Source organism: Marmota flaviventris, chromosome 13, assembly GCF_047511675.1.
Source record: "Marmota flaviventris isolate mMarFla1 chromosome 13, mMarFla1.hap1, whole genome shotgun sequence".
In the NCBI taxonomy this organism is placed as follows: Eukaryota; Metazoa; Chordata; class Mammalia; order Rodentia; family Sciuridae; genus Marmota; species Marmota flaviventris.
The window spans coordinates 35,346,790-35,369,315 of record NC_092510.1 but is presented as its reverse complement, the minus strand read 5'-3'; the positions used below and the strand labels follow the sequence as shown (position 1 = coordinate 35,369,315).

At 39.1% G+C, this 22,526-nt stretch overlaps 1 protein-coding gene across 5 annotated transcripts in view; it reads left to right on the top strand.

Moving 5' to 3' along the window:
• Positions 1-22,526, top strand: part of Pip5k1b (phosphatidylinositol-4-phosphate 5-kinase type 1 beta) — a 333,977-nt gene that overhangs the window by 161,954 nt on the left and 149,497 nt on the right. For all 5 annotated transcript variants that reach the window (XM_071600584.1, XM_027940141.2, XM_071600585.1 and 2 more), the window contains 2 exons: positions 11,155-11,272; positions 20,820-20,972. In XM_071600584.1, coding sequence (XP_071456685.1) covers positions 11,155-11,272; positions 20,820-20,972 — 271 coding nt within the window. The remainder of the gene's footprint in view (positions 1-11,154; positions 11,273-20,819; positions 20,973-22,526) is intronic.

Here is a 22,526-nt window from a genome sequence, read left to right as displayed (position 1 = left end):
AAAAAAATCCCTTTTAACTGTCTGGTTCCATGATCTTCCAAACTCACAAAGTAGATGAGTAAGAGAATCATGATTGCATCTTAATCCTTTGACCCAACATTCCATTCTGTGATCACAGGCTTAAGGTTGTAGATGAAAGTTTTCATGCATCAATGGCATAGAAGAGAAAGGTGTTTGTTTATGATGTTTGTACTCTGTCAACATGAACCAGAGGTGGCCAAGGGAGAAGAATGTTTTTAGTATCATCTATGAACCAAGCATCGTTTTGTTTTTACCATGTTATTTACATAGTGTATAATATTAACTCACTCTATCTTTTAAGTTCACAAACAATTCTGTTGACATGTGAAGTAATTAAGGCCCTAAGACATTATGTCACTTAAGCTAAGGCTACATAACAAATAAATGGTAAAGCCAGGATTTGAACTCAAGCTGATTGGCTTCAAAGTTTTGTTTTTCTCTATCTATGGGGATGAAGCACAGGAATGGTGAATCTGCTTCATTGAATCGGGAAGTTCTGTTTTATTGAATCAGGAAAAGTATCGAATTTTTATCCTGGAATTTATACCTAGAACTGTCTCTACACACACACACACACACACCCTGCCTCCCATAAATCAGTTCTACTCCGTTCTTCCCTTCTTCAAGAGACAACATCACTAATAATTCTCTAGGGGAAAAGGTATATTTTGAAAGTTGGCAGTAAAATTTTATCTTTCCAAATTCAAGAATAATGGACCTAACTGAAGGCTCTTTCAAAGCCCCTTCATTCTAAAGTCCTCGCTTATAAAGTGGCCATTTACCTTGCTGTGTGAGGATCATTGTAGAAGACAGACTGCCCTGAATTTACTTATGCGCTCTTCAGGATTTCTTTGGGCAACCAAGTCATTGGGATATTCGGGCAGGGAGGACTAACAGGTGCACGGAGTTTAAGTTCGGGCAGTCCTGTCTGCCTTGACATTTTTGCTGTTCTGATGTGGGTCAGTCGTCCAGTCCTGTTTGTTCCTCATCAGTTTGGGTCATTATTTTCCCTCCCCGCACTTTGATTTCTTTTTCTGCTGACTGAGAAATTCCAGATGGTGGCTGGTACTTCCTTAAGCTCTAACGTTGCGTAGTCATAAACAACAATCGCTGTTAAAGTATATGTGTTTTCAGACTAATACCAACATGGCCTTTGCCTTTAAAAATTGAACTCTGCTCAGAAGAGATGAATGTCAGAATCCCAGAGCCAGTCCATGATCAAACCTTAACTGCTTCTTGCTGAAAAGGAAAAGGACAAGATGGAGAATGTCTTGTTCTTTTTCAAAATTTCCAACTCCCTTCTTTTTTTTTTTTTTTTTTAATTTTTTATTGTTGGCTGTTCAAAACATTACATAGTTCTTGATATATCATATTTCACAATTTGATTCAAGTGGGTTATGAGCTCCCATTTTTACCCCATATACAGATTGCAGAATCACATCAGTTACACATCCATTGATTTACATATTGCCATACTAGTGTCTGTTGTATTCTGCTGCCTTTCCTATCCTCTACTATCCCCCCTCCCCTCCCCTCCCCTCCCCTCCCCTCTTCTCTCTCTGCCCCCTCTACTGACATTCGTTTGTCCCCCTTGTATTATTTTTCCCCTTCCCCTCACTTCCTCTTGTATGTACTTTTGTATAACTCTGAGGGTCTCCTTCCATTTCCATGCATTTTCCCTTCTCTCTCCCTTTCCCTCCCACCTCTCATCCCTGTTTAATGTTAATCTTCTTCTCATGCTCTTCGACCCTACTCTGTTGTTAGTTACTCTCCTTATATCAAAGAAGACATTTGGCATTTGTTTTTTAGGGATTGGCTAGCTTCACTTAGCATAATCTGCTCTAATGCCATCCATTTCCCTGTAAATTCTATGATTTTGTCATTTTTTAATGCAGAGTAATACTCCATTGTGTATAAATGCCACATTTTTTTTATCCATTCATCCATTGAAGGGCATCTAGGTTGGTTCCACAGTCTAGCTATTGTGAATTGTGCTGCTATGAACATCGATGTAGCAGTGTCCCTGTAGCATGCTCTTTTTAGGTCTTTAGGGAATAGACCGAGAAGGGGAATAGCTGGGTCAAATGGTGGCTCCATTCCCAGCTTTCCAAGAAATCTCCATACTGCTTTCCAAATTGGCTGCACCAATTTGCAGTCCCACCAGCAATGTACAAGTGTACCCTTTTCCCCACATCCTCGCCAGCACTTGTTGTTGTTTGACTTCATAATGGCTGCCAATCTAACTGGAGTGAGATGGTATCTTAGGGTGGTTTTGATTTGCATTTCTCTGACTGCTAGAGATGGTGAGCATTTTTTCATGTACTTGTTGATTGATTGTATGTCCTCCTCTGAGAAGTGTCTGTTCAGGTCCTTGGCCCATTTGTTGATTGGGTTGTTTGTTTTCTTATTGTCTAATTTTTTGAGTTCTTTGTATACTCTGGATATTAGGGCTCTATCTGAAGTGTGAGGAGTAAAGATTTGTTCCCAGGATGTAGGCTCTCTATTTACCTCTCTTATTGTATCTTTTGCTGAGAAAAAACTTTTTAGTTTGAGTAAGTCCCATTTGTTGATTCTAGTTATTAACTTTTGTTCTATGGGTGTCCTATTGAGGAATTTGGAGCCCGACCCCACAGTATGTAGATCGTAGCCAACTTTTTCTTCTATCAGATGGCGTGTCTCTGATTTGATATCAAGCTCCTTGATCCATTTTGAATTCACTTTTGTGCATGGCGAGAGAAAGGGATTCAGTTTCATTTTGTTGCATATGGATTTCCAGTTTTCCCAGCACCATTTGTTGAAGATGCTATCCTTCCTCCATTGCATGCTTTTAGCCCCTTTATCAAATATAAGATAGTTGTAGTTTTGTGGATTGGTTTCTGTGTCCTCTATTCTGTACCATTGGTCCACCCGCCTGTTTTGGTACCAGTACCATGCTGTTTTTGTTACTATTGCTCTGTAGTATAGTTTGAAGTCTGGTATCGCTATACCGCCTGATTCACACTTCCTGCTTAGCATTGTTTTTGCTATTCTGGGTCTTTTATTTTTCCATATGAATTTCATGATTGCTTTCTCTATTTCTACAAGAAATGCCGTTGGGATTTTGATTGGCATTGCATTAAACCTATAGAGAACTTTTGGTAATATCGCCATTTTGATGATGTTAGTTCTGCCTATCCATGAACAGGGTATATTTTTCCATCTTCTAAGATCTTCTTCTATTTCTCTCTTTAGGGTTCTGTAGTTTTCATTGTATAAGTCTTTCACCTCTTTTGTTAGGTTGATTCCCAAGTATTTTATTTTTTTTTTGAAGATATTGTGAATGGAGTGGTTGTCCTCATTTCCATTTCAGAGGATTTGTCGCTGATATACAGGAATGCCTTTGATTTATGCGTGTTGATTTTATATCCTGCCACTTTGCTGAATTCATTTATTAGCTCTAATAGTTTCTTTGTAGACCCTTTTGGGTCTGCTAGGTATAGAATCATGTCATCTGCAAATAGTGATAATTTAAGTTCTTCTTTTCCTATTTTGATGCCTTTAATTTCTTTCATCTGTCTAATTGCTCTGGCCAGTGTTTCGAGAACTATGTTGAACAGAAGTGGTGAGAGAGGGCATCCCTGTCTTGTTCCAGATTTTAGAGGGAATGCCTTCAATTTTTCTCCATTCAGAATGATGCTAGCCTGAGGCTTAGCATAGATTGCTTTTACAATATTGAGGTATGTTCCTGTTATCCCTAGTTTTTCTAGAGTTTTGAACATAAAGGGATGCTGTACTTTGTCGAATGCTTTTTCCGCATCTATCGAGATGATCATATGGTTCTTATTTTTAAGTCTATTGATGTGGTGAATAACATTTATTGATTTCCGTATATTGAACCAGCCTTGCATCCCAGGGATGAATCCTACTTGGTCATGGTGCACAATTTTTTTGATATGTTTTTGTATCCGAGTGGCCAGAATTTTATTGAGGATTTTTGCATCTAGGTTCATTAGAGATATTGGTCTGTAGTTTTCTTTCTTTGAAGTGTCTTTGTCTGGTTTAGGTATCAGGGTGATGTTGGCCTCGTAGAATGAATTTGGAAGTTCTCCCTCTTTTTCTATTTCCCGAAGTAGCTTGAAAAGTATTGGTATTAGTTCCTCTTTAAAGGTTTTGTAAAACTCTGCTGTATACCCATCCGGTCCTGGGCTTTTCTTAGTTGGTAGTCTTTTGATGGTTTCTTCTATTTCCTCAATTGATATTGGTCTGTTTAGGTTGTCTATATCCTCCTGACTCAATCTGGGCAGATCATATGACTTAAGAAATTTATCGATGCCTTCACTATCTTCTAATTTATTGGAGTATAAGGATTCAAAATAATTTTTGATTATCTTCTGTATTTCTGAAGTGTCTGTTGTGATATTGCCTCTTTCATCCCGTATGTTAGTGATTTGAGTTCTCTCTCTTCTTCTCTTCGCTAGCATGGCTAAGGGTCTGTCGATTTTGTTTATTTTTTCAAAGAACCAACTTTTAGTTTTGTCAATTTTTTCAATTGTTTCTTTTGTTTCGATTTCATTAATTTCAGCTCTGATTTTAATTATTTCTTGCCTTCTACTTCTTTTGCTGTTGTTTTGCTCTTCTTTTTCTAGGATTTTGAGATGAAGTATGAGATCATTTATTTGTTGGTTTTTTCTTTTTTTAAGGAATGAACTCCAAGCAATGAATTTTCCTCTTAGAACTGCTTTCAATGTGTCCCATAGATTCCGATATGTTGTGTCTGTGTTTTCATTAATCTCTAAGAATTTTTTAATTTCCTCCTTGATGTCTTCTATAACCCATTGATCATTCAGTAACCTATTGTTCATTCTCCAAGTGATGTATTCTTTTTCCTTCCTTCTTTTATCGTTGATTTTCAGTTCCATTCCATTATGATCAGATAGGATGCATGGTATTATCTCTACTCCTTTGTATTGTCTAAGAGTTTCCCTGTGACATAATATATGATCTATTTTTGAGAAGGATCCATGTGCTGCTGAGAAAAAAGTGTAACTGCTTGATGTTGGGTGGTATATTCTATATATGTCAATTAAGTCTAGGTTATTAATTGTGTTATTGAGTTCTATAGTTTCCTTATTCAACTTTTGTTTGGAAGATCTGTCCAGTGGTGATAGAGGTGTGTTGAAGTCTCCCATGATTATTGTATGGTGGTCTATTAGACTCTTGAACTTGAGAAGAGTTTGTTTGATGAACATAGCTGCACCATTGTTTGGGGCATATATATTTATGATTGTTATGTCTTGTTGGTGTATGGTTCCCTTGAGCAGTATGTAGTGTCCCTCTTTATCCCTTTTGATTAACTTTGGCTTGAAATCTATTTTATTTGATATGAGTATGGATACTCCTGCTTGTTTCCGAAGTCCATATGAGTGATATGATTTTTCCCAACCTTTCACCTTCAGCCTATGTATGTCTTTTCCTATCAAATGCGTCTCCTGTAGGCAGCATATTGTTGGGTCTTGTTTTGTGATCCATTCTACTAGCCTGTGTCTCTTGATTGGTGAGTTTAAGCCATTAACATTTAGGGTTATTATTGAGATATGGGTTGTTCTTCCAGCCATATTTGTTTATTTATGTTACTAAACATGGTTTGTTTTCCACTTTGATTATTTTCCCCCCTTTAGTGTCCTACCTCCCACTGTTGGTTTTCATTGTTATTTTCCATTTCCTCTTCCTGTAATGTTTTGCCAAGGATGTTTTGAAGAGATGGTTTTCTAGCTGCAAATTCTTTTAACTTTTGTTTATCGTGGAAGGTTTTAATTTCATCTTCCATCCTGAAGCTTAATTTCGCTGGAAACACAATTCTTGGTTGGAACCCATTTTCTTTCAGTGTTTGAAATATGTTATTCCAGGATCTTCTAGCTTTCAGAGTCTGTGTTGAAAGATCAGCTGTTATCCTGATTGGCTTACCCCTAAATGTGATCTGCTTCCTTTCTCTTGTAGCTTTTAAAATTCTCTCCTTATTCTGTATGTTGGGCATCTTCATTATAATGTGTCTAGGTGTGGGTCTCTTATGATTTTGCACATTCGGCGTCCTGTAGGCTTCTAGGATTTGGGGTTCTATCTCATTCTTCAAGTCTGGGAAGTTTTCTCGTATTATTTCATTGAATAGATTGCTCATTCCTTTGGTTTGAAACTCTGTCCCTTCCTGTATCCCAATGACTCTTAAATTTGGTCTCTTGATGTTATCCCATATTTCTTGGATGTTCTGCTCATGGTTTCTTAACAGTCTTGCTGAGCTGTCTATGTTCTTTTCAAGTTGAAATACTTTATCTTCATTGTCTGATGTTCTGTCTTCTAAGTGTTCTACTCTGCTGGTAGTATTCTCAATTGAGTTTTTAAGTTGGCTTATTGCTTCCTGCATTTCTAGGATTTCTGTTTGTTTGTTTTTTATAACCTCTATTTCCCTGTTTAGTTGATCTTTTGCTTCTTGGATTTGTTTATGTAATTCATTGTTGAAGTGATCTTTCACTGTCTGATTTTGCTGTCTGATGTCTTCCTTGAGACTCCAGATCATCTGAAGCATGTATATCCTGAATTCTTTATCTGACATTCCATCTGCTGCAGCTATTACCTCTTCTAACGTTGAGTTGACCTGCATTGCTTGTGGTCCTTTCTTTCCTTGTCTCTTCATACTGTTCGCGTTCCTTTCTACTTGGTGAAACTGTTGTGCTATTGAATTTTCCCCCTATATATTTATATTGGTCTTGTATAGTTGCAAAGTCTCCCTCGCAGGCGCGGGCGGCGGCTCTGCCCCTCCTCCAATTGGGGCAATGTGCCTACCACGCCGGGAGGCCGCTGGGCCTGCTCTGCCGGTCGGTAGCAGGTCCGCCGACCTTGCAGGCGCGGGCGGCGGCTCTGTCCCTCTGCGGGCCGCTAGGCTTGTTCTGTCGGTGGTCGCAGTTCTGCCTACTTTGCAGGCGCAGGCAGCGGCACTGCCCCTCTGCAGGCCTCTGGGGCTGTACTGCCAGTGGGTCGCAGGTCCGCCTACCTTACAGGCGCGGGGGGTGGGGGGGGCGGCTCTACCCTTCCTCAGGCCACTGGGCCTGTTCTGTCTCTCGGTTGCAGGTCTGACCTGTTCTGATGGTGGTCACAGTTCCGTCTACCTTGCAGGCGCGGGGGGGAGGGGGCGGCTCTGCCTCTCAGCAGGCCGCTGCTCCTCTTCTGCCGGTGGGTCGCAGGCCCGCCTACCTTGCAGGAGTGATTGGAAGCTCTGTCCCACCGCGGGCCACTGGGCCTTTTCTGTCAGTGGTCACAGTTCCACCTACCTGGCAGGCGCGGGGGGTGCGGAGCGGCTCTGCCCCTCAGCAGGCCGCTGGGCCTGCTCTGTGTGTGGTCACAGTTCCCTCTACTTTGCCGGCGCAGGGGGAGGGGGCGGCTCAGCCTCTCAGCAGGCCGCTGCTCCTCTTCTGCCGGTGGGTCGCAGGCCCGCCTACCTTGCAGGAGTGATTGGAAGCTCTGTCCCACCGCGGGCCACTGGGCCTTTTCTGTCGGTGGTCACCGTTCCACCTACCTGGCAGGCGCGGGGGGTGGGGGGCGGCTCTGCCCCTCAGCAGGCCGCTGCTCCTCTTCTGCCAGTGGGTCGCAGGCCCGCCTACCTTGCAGGAGTGATTGGAAGCTCTGTCCCGCCGCGGGCCACTGGGCCTTTTCTGTCGGTGGTCACAGTTCCCCTACCTGGCAGGCGCGGGGGGTGTGGGGCGGCTCTGCCCCTCAGCAGGCCGCTGGGCCTGCTCTGTGCATGGTCACAGTTCCCTCTACCTTGCCGGCGCAGGGGGAGGGGGCGGCTCTGCCTCTCAGCAGGCCGCTGCTCCTCTTCTGCCGGTGGGTCGCAGGCCCGCCTACCTTGCAGGAGTGATTGGAAGCTCTGTCCCGCCGCAGGCCACTGGGCCTTTTCTGTCGGTGGTCACAGTTCCCCTACCTGGCAGGCGCGGGGGTCCAACTCCCTTCTTGGAGTTAAAATGCTCTTTCCTTTATGACACGATAGGGATAGTACTGTGTGTTTGCTTAATTGTTTAGGTTCTTATAGCAAAATAAAGTTGCAAATCCAGTGCTGGCTTCCAAATCTGTTGCTGAAATTTTTCTGTCCCATGGGATCCAAACATCTAGAACCATTGCTGAAAACCCGCAGCTGCAATTTCCAAAGTCTCAGCTTATGCCAAGACAGGAGGGTGAGGGTTTTTTTTTTTTCTTTTTCTTCTTCTTTTTCACACACTACATAAACGCATTGAAGAAACATAAGGTAGATCTTAAAACTGTAAAGTCTGCTCTTCTTCACACTTCACTTCCGCTAAGTGAGTCTGGATGCTGAGTGCAGGCTCCTGGCAGGTTGGTCCAGGCCCAGCCATGGCCAGCCTGCAGGGCACTGTGGGAGACAGCATGGCATGTGACTGCCCTGCCTTTCTCCTGTGGCCAAAAGTTGCTAAGCGCTTGGTACATGTACCGGGAAGATTCTGTGCTGGACGTTATGTGGGCCAGCACCTACATCCACACAAAGCAAATGCCAGTGTGTGACCTCAGCATGCCAAGGTGTGCCAGCAGCCTTCTTCATTTCCATTTCCTTCACTCGAGCTTCATTCATGTCTAGCTGGCATTTGTTATTCATCAGGAGCAATTTGAAGAAGCAGAAGTAAACAAGCCTCTGTGGAACTGAGCACATGGACCTATTTAAGGGAAGGGAGGCTTATGACTTTTAACCTTAACATCCCCAGCCCTTTTTATTTTTTATTAGAGTCTCACAAGGTTGTTTATGGCCTCACTAAATTGCTGAGGCTGGGTTTAGACCTGCAATCCTTCTGCCTTGGCCTCCTGAGTTGCTGAGATTACAGGCATGCACCACCATGCCCATCTTAACAACTAACTTTTAAAATTATTTAATTCATGAATAATAATACATAGGAAGGTTGGTCCTTCTTTCTAAAATTAAAATTGTAAGACATGTTCTTTTGTCCCTGTACTTTTTCCAATCCAGTGTCCAACTCCAATTATCAGTGTTACTAATGGCTTGGTTTTCCTTCAAGGATTTTTTAATGAATGTTTTTGCCAAAAGAATATTCCTTTTTGGGGGGCTGGGATTGTGACTCAGAAGTAGAGCGCTCGCCTAGCATATGTGAGGCCCTGGGTTCCATCCTCAGCACCACATATAAATAAATAAAATAAAGGTATTGTGTCCACCTACAACTAAAAGAAAAATATTTTATTAAAAAACATTCCTTTTTATACAGATGGTGACATGTCATATACAATGTTATGCACTTTCACTTAACAATTTATCTTAGAGATTTTGCCTTGTCTGTACATAATAAGCATCCTCAATCTTTTAATGCTTGCATGATGCTCTGTTTTATAGCTAAATCAAAATTAATTTGGCTAGTCCTCCTCTTAGGGCATGTAGGTAGTATCTAAGCTTTTGCAGTTAAAAACAGTGTTGTTAATGAATAACTGTACATTTGTGTTGCTCTGTACTAGTTAATCTGTAGGATCATTTATAGGTATGCATTTGTTGATAGAAGTGGTAAAAATGTCCTCTAGAGGATAAGTATCAATTTACATTCCCACTAATAATATTTCAGGGTATCATTTTCCTTGGAACTACACCCAAGTTTTGGATTTTCACCAGTCTTATGGGTTAAATGATCTCTCAGTGACATTTATTCTGTTATGAATAAGGAAGAATATTTTATGTTTGAGTCATATATATTCCATTTCTATGAAGTACCTGATCACATTTGGGGTATTTTTTAATCACTTTTGGTGCTTTGTTTTTTTGTTTGTTTTGTTTTGTTTTGCAGTTTACTGGAGCTCTATATTGAAAGATTAACCCTTTGTGATATGAGTTGCAATTTTTTTCCCATTTTGTCAGTTCTTTTTTAACTACATGGGACTCATTCTTTACATGAAGAGTTTAACTCTGGGCTTTGCCCATTACCTTACAACCTCAATCATCTCAAGTGTGCTGAGGGCTCCCCGAACATGTCAGGCTCAGTACCATTCACATTTCCATTCACTTCATTAGCAGAGGTTCAGTACAGACCTCATGAACACAGTTTGTAAGTGGCAGAGATGGAACTTGAACCCAGGTCTCCCTAGAATAGAAAACCCAAGTATTCAGTCTGACCTAAAAGAGCCTTAATGTCCATCAAAGGAAAGTGGAATTCATAATGCAAAATCTACTAGAAGAGGTACAAACAAAAACAAAAAAAATGGTGCTATATTATGAGCCTAGTGGCCTAAAGCTAGCTAGATTTAATTAGTTTGATTTTGGTTTTGAATGTTTTGTTTTTCATTTTTTAGTGATTCATTGGCTTTTTAAACCACTATCAGGATACTATCAGTAAAAAGTATAAAAGGGATGTACCCATAAGACTTTTGTTTTCTTTCTGAAGGAGAATTTTGAGTCCATGGGTAATCACTGATTGATTCTTTTTATCACTTTATATTATAAGTATTGTACAAAAAAATTTCAAACATGTACCTGGAAGAAGAAAATATAACCATGCAGAAGGCAAAACTGGCTTCCCTGGATATATCAAATAGATAATTCCATTTGGGAATGGAAATCAGGTTTTCAAATTCCAAAAATATTTAAAGTCTCCTGTTGGAAAACCTGGATATGAGGAAAAGTTCAATTTAAGGTCCCATCCATTTCCAATGTGGTAGTTCTTTCTGGTCAGTAGGATATTTTAAGAATTATTTCACTTATTCCTTGTTACACAAATGCTTATCCAATGTCTAAAATTCATGGGCCCCCCTCTCACAAAAAAAAAAAAAAAAAAAAACATTTTTTGAAATTGCTCCATGCGCTAATCCTGGGTCTTATTAAAGATTCTAATGTGGTTTCACCTGGGAAGATGGGTTATTTTTTTTTCCCCTGGGATGAGATTGGGGGAGAATGAAGACCCTTCAGCTACAGCAGTGTAGCTAGCAGGGAAGACCTGTTTCTACCTGAGGGCCTTTGTGACAACAGCTTTGAGAGACCACTAGAAGAGGTGTCTTTTCTAATGATGAAATTGGCCCAAGACTAATAGAACTGAAATTTGAAGTCAAAATAATTTTGCTAATATTCTTTCTCTCTGCCTCCTTTTTAATATTTTTTAACTTTAGTGAAGGGAGCAATCTGACCCCTGCACATCACTACCCAGACTTCAGATTTAAGACATATGCTCCACTGGCCTTCCGATACTTCAGAGAACTTTTTGGTATCAAGCCTGATGATTACTTGGTAAGAACCTGTAATTTTCCTTCCTCCTACAGAAAGGCGTGATGTAAACATTTGTCTCATAGCAACAGTGACAAGTGTGCCATTTATGTTACAAAGCTTAAGAGTATGGGGGCTGGGGATATGGCTCAAATGGTAACACGCTCGCCTGGCATGCCCGGGGCACTGGGTTCGATCCTCAGCACCACATAAAAATAAAACAAAGATGGTGTGTCCACTGAAAACTAAAAAAATAAATAAATATTAAAGCTTAAGAGTATGGTAAAAGTTCCACGTTTCATAATGATTATAAATTTAAATTCAGGAAATAGGATTTGACTCTGCAGCTTTTCACCGATAGTTACAAAATCTGCTTTGGTAACTGATATTTAAATAACTGTGCTATATCAGTTATCACTTCAGATAATTATTCTCATAGATGTATTAGAATTCGTTTTAAAAGCTCTTGTAAATTTGGCTGATTAGATTCTATTTGAAACTTTTCCTATTTTAGTTGACTTTATATCATTCATCTCAAGACTGTGAGCCCATAACCACTTTCACCTTGACCAGAAAATTCAAATCCCATTTTAAAGAATCTGGACAGTTTTCTTCTCAACATTTCTTTGTGCAGGCTCTTCTTATTTTTTATGTTCTTGCGGGGAGGCAGTACTAGGGATTGAACCCGGGGGTATTTAACCACTGAGCTATGTCCCCAGCCCATTTTATTGTTTATTTTGAGACAGTCTCACTAAATTGCTTACGGCCTTGCTAAATTACTGAGGCTGGTTTTGAACTTGCAATCCCCCTGCCTCAGCCTCCCAAGTCGCTAAAATTATAGGTATACACCACTGCACCTGACATGCAGACTCTTTTTAAACATATTCTTACAAATACAAGTGCATATTTTGTCCTCAGGTTTGTCTCTTCTGTCTGTCTTCCTTCTGAGACAAGGGAGGTACAAACCCAATAGCCTGTTTGGGAGTTTGTCTGATATGACCTCTGAATTTTACTCCACTCCTGATCCAGGAGCCAGGAACTTCCTTTTTGTTGAAAGAAGGAAATGGTTTATTTCATTATTTGATCATTGTTAACACCCTGGGGCTCTTTAAGATGGGTTTTCAAGAATCTATAGGAAGGTCGCCAACTATTATTTATTCTTCATCCCATTCTGAATGATCTTAATAAGACTTAAGCCAGATCCTGGAATAATGCTTTTTGGAGGAATTAAGCAGCATTTGTCACTTATAACAAAGAATATTTAAAATGTATCTTTTAATAAGCAAAAGATGTAAAGAATAAAATTCAAAACTGATTCTGCTCTGTGTTAATGAAAACCATGAATGATCCTCTTCTTTAGTTGATCCCTAAGAAAATCATAGGATTTCTGCTCAGTGAGATGATACTGCTTCTTTAAGGCACACAAAAAAAATCTCTATAGAGCAGTGAGGACTGCATTGGACACCCCTGGGCATCCTGCTGCCCTTGGGTGTGTCTGTCCACATAGCTCTCCGCCTCACCTTCCCATCTTACTGAAACGTCAGGTACCCTGCCCATTGCTACCAACTCCAGAACACACGCACACCCATTTGTTCTGTGGGGGTATGATAGGGAAGATCCTTTGCTGTCTGGTCATTTGATGATTATCTTTAGGCAGCCATCATTCAGGAAACACGTTTGGGGAATACAGTGGGATTTTGATATTCTATTATGGGAAACAGGATTAATCTCTCACCTTGTACCATGCATTAGAAATGCATGAATTCTCCTCCTAAATTTCCTTGAACTTCTCTCCAGCCAGACACACCGTAGACTTTGCATTCTACACACTGCTGCAGTCAGTGCAGCACATGACTGCTTGTCCTCAGTCCTGCTGTGTTCATTGCTGTGCAGGTGGAAGGTCATTCTTTCACTCATTCTGACCTCACAACATCACTTTCTTGGAGAAGGTCCTTTTTTGAACAACTTATCACACAGCTTATATAAGTTTCCTAATAAGTCTTTAAGCCAGAAAAATGACTTTCATAATAGAGTTGAAGTATTTACAGAGGAGCACAGGAGACTAAACTGATGAGCAAAATTCCTTGTTCATGTGCCTGACAGAAGGTAAATTTTGAAATCACTGGGTACTTTGAACACTTGTTGTATCTGTACTTTGCTTACAGTTATAGGAAGATGCAAAAAAATGTAAATCACACTACTCAGAGAACTTAGAATCAAATTAGGATAATAGTTTCTTTATGTGGAAAAACAAGCAACTCTATCAGCCAATAAATTCAAAGACTGAAAAGTAACATTAACTGCTCCAAAACCTCAGAGGAAAAAGTGGTCTTTCTCTATTGGGGTGATGATTAAGAGGCTTTTGGGGTGTTACATGGTTTTAACTGTGCCTTAAAAATTGCAAGGCATTTGAATAGGTGGAAAAGAAAGAACAGATATTTGAGAGTTGAGGACAAGGTGTTCGTAAGACTGTGAAAACAGAGATGTGAATATTTTACATGTTTGGAAGGACACTGAATGGACAAGTATCACTGGAGGGTAGTTCTGTTGGGAACATTGATATATGGGGCAAGACAATTCAAATAAACCAGATCTTAAATTATATGAAATTTAGGAAATGTAGTTATATTTGATGGTGTTGAAGAATTTTCTTGGTAGAATGGTGATATCATGATTCCATTATTTTCTTAATAAACCACCTTTAATAAAAAGACATACAACTATGTTATATTTGGGGATGGTCCCAGAAACTTCAGGACAGTTTATTTAAATAGCAGGAAAATAACTTTAGGGTTGCTATTCTCTGATTTCTCAGAAGAAAAGTACTTCATAGCCCTATTTTAAAAGGGGATCCTTTGCTTTTAAAGGAATGTGCTGAAATACCTATAGATGAAATTATTTGAGGTCTGGGATTTATTTCAACAAATATGAGGTGTTGGTCAAAGATATAAAATTTCAGTTAGGAGATCTATGACTATTGCAAAGTATTATACACTTGACATTACTAAAACAAAATATATTTAAAATTTTCCCAAGACATACACACAACACACACACACACACACACTGCATGCTAAGATATGTTAATTAACTTGATTAAGCCATTCCATAATGTATACATATAAACCTCATGTTGTTTATATGTATAAAATGTGCAGTTTGGGTCAATTAAAAATTAATTAAAAGCAGTTTATATTTAAATGAATGAATTGCATGGCATGTGACCTATATCTCAACAAAACTCATAAAGCATGAGTTGAAAGCAAAAAAAAAAGAATCCAAAGAAAACAGGCAGAAGAATAGTTGGGGATATAAAAGAAACAATGTTAACTGTGAGTTAATCATTATTGAAACTGGAAGTAAACACACAGATATTAATCATACATCCAGGTAAGTCTGAATTTTCTATAATAAAAAAGTGAGGCATAGAACCAGGCAGGAAAGTGTGCATTTGTTTGATTCCTATTTTTCTTCCTCTACCATTCTTCTCAGTTATGGCTAGGCATCTCTCTCGAACCTGAACAAACAAACAAACAAAAAAGGGCAGTGACCATATCTAAAATGACTGCTGGGTCCCCAACAGCTACAGCCACCCACCTTTACACTGGGGAGAGTCACCCCAAGGACTGAGGCAGCTTCTCTAAATAAGTCTTGGAGCTTCTGAAAACTCAACTCCAAAGCTCTCTATGTGGGGATCCCACCCAGTGATATGGATAAGGCAGATGAGGAAAGAGTCTCACACATGCTTCATTGCATGTTTCAGAGAGTCAGCCATAACCCTCAGAGACATTTTAGCCCAACCCTTCATTTTATAGATGAGGACTCTGAGGCGGGGATCAGTGAAGTGAGATACCACAGTTAACTACATTGGTGGTCTCCCTTCCTCCCCAAGTGCTCTGAGGACCCCTCATCAGCTGGCCTCACGCTTTCCACTCTCTAAGCTACAGACCTCTCTAACATGGTCTCCAGATCACCTCTCCATAGTGAATCACACTGTGATTGTCCATTCTGAAGAACATGGCCCAAAGGGGTCCAACGTCTCCAGCAAAGCAGATTTTGGAAGAGTTCATTCCAAATAAAGCACAGAAAAATGAAATAAGAGATCTCTTGAAAAGTTCTCTGCAAAGAAACAAAGGATATGTTACCAATCACTTCATACATCCTGGCATCTGTCAAACTGGGGCTATTCAGTCTACTTTTGTAAAGATAAACTGCTATGGGAGAGGTGAGATTTAGCAATTCGTAACTCCACAGATAGAGTTGATATTGAATACCTAGGATAATGTGTGGATTCCTACTTAGTTTCGTACCATCACATTGGAATTATTTGCCTGTATTATTCTATTTATGTTCTCAGTATATTAAAATTTATCAGAAGCTTACTGATAACAAATTTTGTGTTGAGACATGCGTTCTTTGGATGATGAGGCAGTTTGGCAAAGGTGCTTCTGCACATACAGCAGTGCAAACACCCTTCTTCCTTGTTGTTTCCTAGACAAATACTTCCAGGGCCAGGCCAAGGGCTAGGGCGTTTCCGTTTCTGCTGGATCAAAAGCCATTGGTTCTTTCCTTCTCTACCATATGCATGGCTATTCAAAAACCCATGCAAAGGCCCAAGGTTCAATCCCCAGTACCAAAGGAAAAAAAAAAAATCAAATGTAACTCATCTGAGTCTTTTCAGGTTCACCTCCACCAGTAATAAAGAGAGCAGGGTGAATATTTTATACTATCAGGGAAAGAAATAGCAAGTAAAATTATCTCCACCACATGGTACAAGTTTACATTGCTAACTTGCGTTGGCAGGGCCCAGCTGGGATGTACTTTGCTTTCTTTCCAGTGAGTAGAGCGTGGAGGCCTTGCAGGAAATAGAAGCAAGAAAATGAGCACATTTGAGCAGCTTGCACAAATGAAAAGTGCCTGGAAGGTGCATAAAGCCCAGGAGCACATGTAGGAGCTTGTTGATCAAAGCTAATTAAAATGTTCCCAGCTCTCCTCTTTATTTGCTCTCAAAAGGCAGCATTTCCAAGGTTGCTTAGAAGAGAATGTGGTAACCATGTTACAGAGTGAAAAGCCATAGAATTCCAGAGTGAGATGGTCATGTTCATTACCCCAATCCTGTTGATAGCTCATTGATGCTTTGCTGTTAGTAACCCAAAAAAGTTACCAAAATGAGTCAACACAATTTGTTATTCCATTGACAATCATGTATAAATTACATAATAAAGGAGTACTCGACAATGAATAACTAACTAAAATATTCTCTCTGAGATATCACTGTTTATAGAATTAGAGACTTTAATAGGAAAAGACCTTTAGATATGCATTTGGTATTTTTCTAACACAGCTGGTCCTATTATTTCTCTATTTGCAACCTCTACTTTCTGCATCCTTTGTTGATTTTATGCTTTTGCAACATTTACTCTTACCCCTAAGAAGGCTCTATGCCATGAAATGGAGCAGGTCAAAATTCTAAACACGATCCTGAGTCTCCACTCACCTTTTATGAAAGTTTGGGGTCCACAGCTCTATTTTCCAGGTCTTGCATTTATAATTATATGACAAACTGAGAAGTTTTTTACCTGCTTCACTTCAGGTATCTTAGCATCCTTTGGAATAACCCTCTTCCCAAGGGAGCTCATCTGAAAAGCTCAGTACTCCTAGAGGGGTGCCTGTTTTTTCCCCCACCCCCACATCCTGCCTATGGAATATGTGCATTGTTGTTACTTTTTTAAATTACAATCTTGTAATTTAAAAAAGTAACAACAGCCATAAAAAGAGGAAGCTTTGCCTAGAATTTTAGAAGCACTCATTTAAAAAAACGTCAGGTACTTTCAGGTAGACATAATTATCTTTATTTTAGAGCTGGGGCTCCTAAGATGCCCAGTTATCCTTAAGATGCTAAGTTCCTTATTCAGGGTCATATAACTTGCAACTGACAGAGCCGCAATTTCCCAAAGAACAGTTGATTCCAAATATCATGCCCCCGCCCTTGTTTTTCACTTTTTCATCACTGTGACCAAAATATGCAGCAAGAAAAACTTAGAGGAGAAAAATTTTATTTGGAGCTTATGGTTTTAGAGGTTTCGGTCCATAGATGGCCAACTCCATTGATCTTGGCCCCAGGTGAGGCAGGCATCATGGCAGAAGGGCATGACAGAGAAGCACTTCTTTGCTCATGGAAAGCTGGAAGCAGAGAGAGAAAGGGGAAGGTCTACAGGGAAGATTCACCCTTCCAGAGAACTTCCCCAGCGACCCACCTCATCCGGTCATTCCCCACCAGACTATAGTCTCCACCCAGTTAGTCCATTCAAACTGGGAAGGATGGTCAGCAGGAGGAGGGAGATGGAAGATAGGAGTTGCCAGTGATTTAGGAAGTCAGCCAACACTTGCTTCTTTCTCTTTTTTTGGAAAATTTTGTTTACTTTATCTATAGTGTTGCCAAAGAAAGATAATATACAAGATGACATCTAGAAACTGCCTTTTTAAAAAAAGTATGTATTCGGGCTAAACCCAAAGGCATTTTACCTTTTTACTTTTTATTTTGAGACAGGATCTCACTAAGTTGCTTAGGGCCTCACTAAGTTGCTGAGGCTGGCTTTGAACTTGTGTTCCTCCTGCCTCAGCCTTCCAAATCACTGGAATTATAGGTGTGCACCATCACACCCAACAGAAACTGCCTTTTAATCACTTTTCTCCTGATTTTTCTTCCCCTTGCTCCTCTCACTCTTCCTCCTTTTAGATTTTTATGGAATGGGGACTTAAATATTCACAACCCCAAAATACATAGTTTAAAGGATTTTCCAGACTTGGAAAATCCTTGCCTACCCTCAAGATATGATTCTTTATATTTATAGTAATCAAAACATCATAGTAGTGGGATTAAAAACAAAAACACATGTATTAAACAATGCAATAGGATAGGAAGATCAGAAATAAACTCACACCTCTCTGGTCAGTAGATTGTCAACAAAAGTGTCAAGAAAACATACTGGAGAAAATAAACAGTCTCTTCATTAAATGATTCAGGGAAAATGCAGAACCTCGTGACCTTTATCTTACAACATATACAAGAATCAATTCAAAATGGATTAAAGACTTCTGGCCTTAAATGTAAAGTCAGAAGCTATTAAACTGCAAGGAAAAAAAAAAAAAAAAACACAGGGGGAAGCTCCCTGACATTGTTCTGAACAATGATTTCTTGGCTCTGACCCCAAAGCCCAGGCAACAAAGGCAAAAGTAGACAAATGCGATTGTATCAATCTGAAAAGCTTCTGGACAGCAAAGAAAAAAGTAGAATGAAGAGACACCTACACATTAAGAGAAAATATTTGCAAATCACACATCAGATAAGGGGCTCATATCCAAAATATACAAGGTCCTCAAAGTAGTCCATATAAGAAAACTAATTACCCTATTAAAAAATGGGTCAAGAACATTTCTCAAAAAAAATAAATAAATAAACATAGCCAGATATATTAAAAATGCTCAATGTCACTAGTCATTAGTCAAACTAAAACCTGAATAGGATATCACTTCACACCTGTTAGAATGGCTATCATCACAAAGACGAAAGCTAACAAATATTGACAAGAATGTGGAGGAAAAAGGACCCTTGTATCCTGATGGTGGTGGTGCAAATTAACACAGCCCTTGTGGAAAACAATATGGTAGTTCTACCATATGATCCAGCAGTCCCACTACTGAAATCTACCCAAAGGAACTGAAATCAGTATTTTGAAGATATGTCTGTATCCCAATGTCTGCACATATATGTGCATTTTGCAGTACTAATAGCCAAGAGGTGGAATCAGCCAAGGATGATGGATGAATGGAAGAAGAAAATGTGGTATATGTACACAGAAAGTACTATTCAGCCTTTTAAAAGAATGAAATTCTGTCATTCACAACTACATGAATGTTATGCTAAGTGAAATAAGCCAGATCCAGAAAGACCATGATCCACTTATAAGGGAAATTTTTAAAATGTCATACTCAGAAGCAGAGAGTAGAATGATGGTTACCAGGAGCAGGTGGGCAGGAAAAGGGTGAATGTTAGTCAAAGGAAACAGTTTCATTATGACAACAGGAATAAAATCTGTCAATCTACTGCAGAGTAAGGTGACCATAGTTAATAAAGATACATTGTGTATTTTTACACTTGATCTTAGCCAAAAGGCCGAGAAGCGATACATTGTATATTTTTAAATTGCTACAAATGTGGATTTTTAAATGTTCTCACCACAAAACAACAATAAATATGCAAGGTGATGAATATGTTAATTAGTCTGATTGGTCATTCTAGAATGTATACATTGTCGAAACATCACATTGTATATAAATCACATAAATATATACTTTGTATCAATCAAAATTTCAGTCCCTGTATTTTGCCAGGTTGGTCTCAATTTCACACCTGGGTTAGCCTCATTTCTTTTTTCTTTCCCCCCACTGCAGTGTTTCTTATGTCAATAATGTGCATTATCAGCCAATCCAACACTGAGCTTAGTAACCACTTGACTTCTCTGCTGGGTTGTAGCATTTTGGAGTGAGATTCACAGTGTCTATTGAAATGTTAGATGAACAGGTCTAGAGCCCTGGAGAGAGACTTGAGCTAGAGACACAGAGGTTGGAGCCATCCCCTTATTGAAACCCTGAGAGAATAGGGAAAAGAGAAGAGGTGTTGATGTTGAAGTGATAAGTACATGGTATGGGTCACACCTTCAGCTATTATTTTATGGGCACCTGCTGAGAATAAAGCACATTGGTCTATATTGCTAGTTTAATTCATGATTCTACCATGTGATGATGGGTGTTGGGGAAAGCATGCCTGTTTCCCATCATAGAAATATTAAAATAAATATATCCCATAAATCTTTATAAATCTCCCCAGAAGAGGATCTCATGAAAATTGAAGGGAGATCAGTACAGGAGAGGAGAAGGGACCAAGGGAAGCTAGGAAGTGCAGGAGGGGAAAAACTGAGGAATGATATGGACAAAAATCGATTATATTAAATATGAATATTCACTATGAATGAATATGTATGAATATGTAACAACAAATCCTAGCATTATGTGTAACTATAATGCGCCAATAAAAAATATGGAAAAGAAGCTGGGGTTGTGGCTCAGTGGTAGAGCACTCGCCTAGCATGCACACAGCACTGGGTTCAATCCTCAGCACCACATAAATGTAAAATACAGATACTGTGTCCACCTAAAACTTAAGAATAAATTTTAAAAATGGGAAAAAAATCTCCTTAAGAGCCTTCTCAGTATAATTGGAGCCTCCTTTTAAAGCTCATGAAGAAAATTTTCTGTTTCAAAAAGGTAAAGACACATAATACTGTAATTGTCCTCCTTGAAAGCATCATGTACTTAAGTATATATTTTTAAATGTTTATTTAGGACTGGGGATGTAGCTCGCTGGTACTGAGCACCTGCCTGGCCTGCATGATGCCATGGGTTGAATCCACAGCACCACACACACACACACACACAAAAAAAAAAAAAATTGATCAATTAATTAAATGTTATTTATTTACTTTTTTTTTTTTTTTTTTTACTGTTTTAGTATTCCATCTGCAGTGAACCTCTAATAGAGCTGTCTAACCCTGGAGCCAGTGGATCCTTGTTTTTTGTGACCAGTGATGATGAATTTATCATCAAAACAGTTCAGCATAAAGAAGCTGAGTTCCTTCAGAAGCTACTGCCAGGCTATTACATGGTAAGCAACTGCATATAATTAAAACTTCAGTTTTAGGTTTCATTATTTCCTCAACAGTTTTTGTTGTTGTTGTTGTTGTTTCAGTCACTCCTTGGCATGCTTCTTTCTCTTTGGTGAACTTTATTTTGCATTTAGATTATGCTAACACATTCATTGAATCAAATTTTTTAAAGTGAACTAGAACTGTGTAGTGGAGCATAGTTGTTGAAGCTCATAGTCCTGGGCTCCAGTCCCAGCCCAGCCATCTACTAACTCAGTCAGTGAGGAATGGTACCTACCTTGCATAGTCATGGTGATAAAGGAAGATTCAAGAAGCTATGCACTTGCAAGCTCTGAACCCATCACATAGCAATAATATGAACAGCTAACATTCATGTATTACGTCGTGTGTGTTAAGTAAGGCTTTAAGTGTTTGGGGGTCATTAATTCATTTAATCTTCATAGCAACTTGGGCATCATATCTGTCTCCTTTCTATAGATGAGGTCATTGAGGCAAAGATAAATTGGTAATATAGCAAGGGTCATTCAGTTAGAGAGCTACAGAGCTGGGACTGTACAAACAGAAACTGCATTTTAACCCCTATACTATGCCCCAGCAACTGCTCTGTATTAACTATTCTTAGCTGCTTCACTTCAGAAGTTAGGATCACATAGTTAAACATGGAACATGAAAAATTTACTTTCTTGAAACATTTTAGTAACAAATGAACAATGACTTTGCCCAGATGGATTCAATAGACATTTGGCCTAATTTTGGAAGAATAAACACTTTTTCTAAGTATTTCCGTCTTTTTAAGACCTCTGATTTCATTGTATCTTAATGCCAGTCATTAAATTCCTGTGATTGGAATGGCTAGATGAAGACAATTGACGTCAGAAGCCTAGTTCTGCCATTCACTTGCTCTGAGAGGCAATAACTGTCTTCTTTGTTTCCAAACAAAATGGATGAGATGCTACACAGCTCATTTGCTTGCAAAAATATTATTGTAATTCCAAAATCTGCTAGAGATGGCATGAAATACAGTGAATTAATCTCTTTTGGAATTACAGAAATCAAAATTCTAAATAAAAGTTATAGTGGACAGGATGCAGATTTTTAAGGGTTTTGGTCCTGAACAAGTAATTTCTTTTCTTTTATTCCTTAAGAGAAAATAGAAAAATACAGAAAAGAAAAAATATATAAGCAACTGGAATTCCTTTGCCACAGATGCATATTATTATATTTGATGCATATGCCTTTAGATGTATTTTAAAATAATCAAACTGGTGGCTGGGATTGTAGCTCAGCAGTAGAGCACTCACCTAGCATTTGCAAGGCCTTTGGTTCAATCCTCAGTACCACATAAAAATAATTAAATAAAGATATTGTGTCCAACTACACCTAAAAAATAAATTAAAAAATAATCAAACTGACCACACTCTCTGATAACCTACTAAATGAGCAAATCTTAAACTTCTATAGTAATTCTAAGCTTAGATATACTATTCCCTTATTTTAGAACTATATTATCTAATATATAAACACCATTAGCCATATGTGACTATTGAAATTTA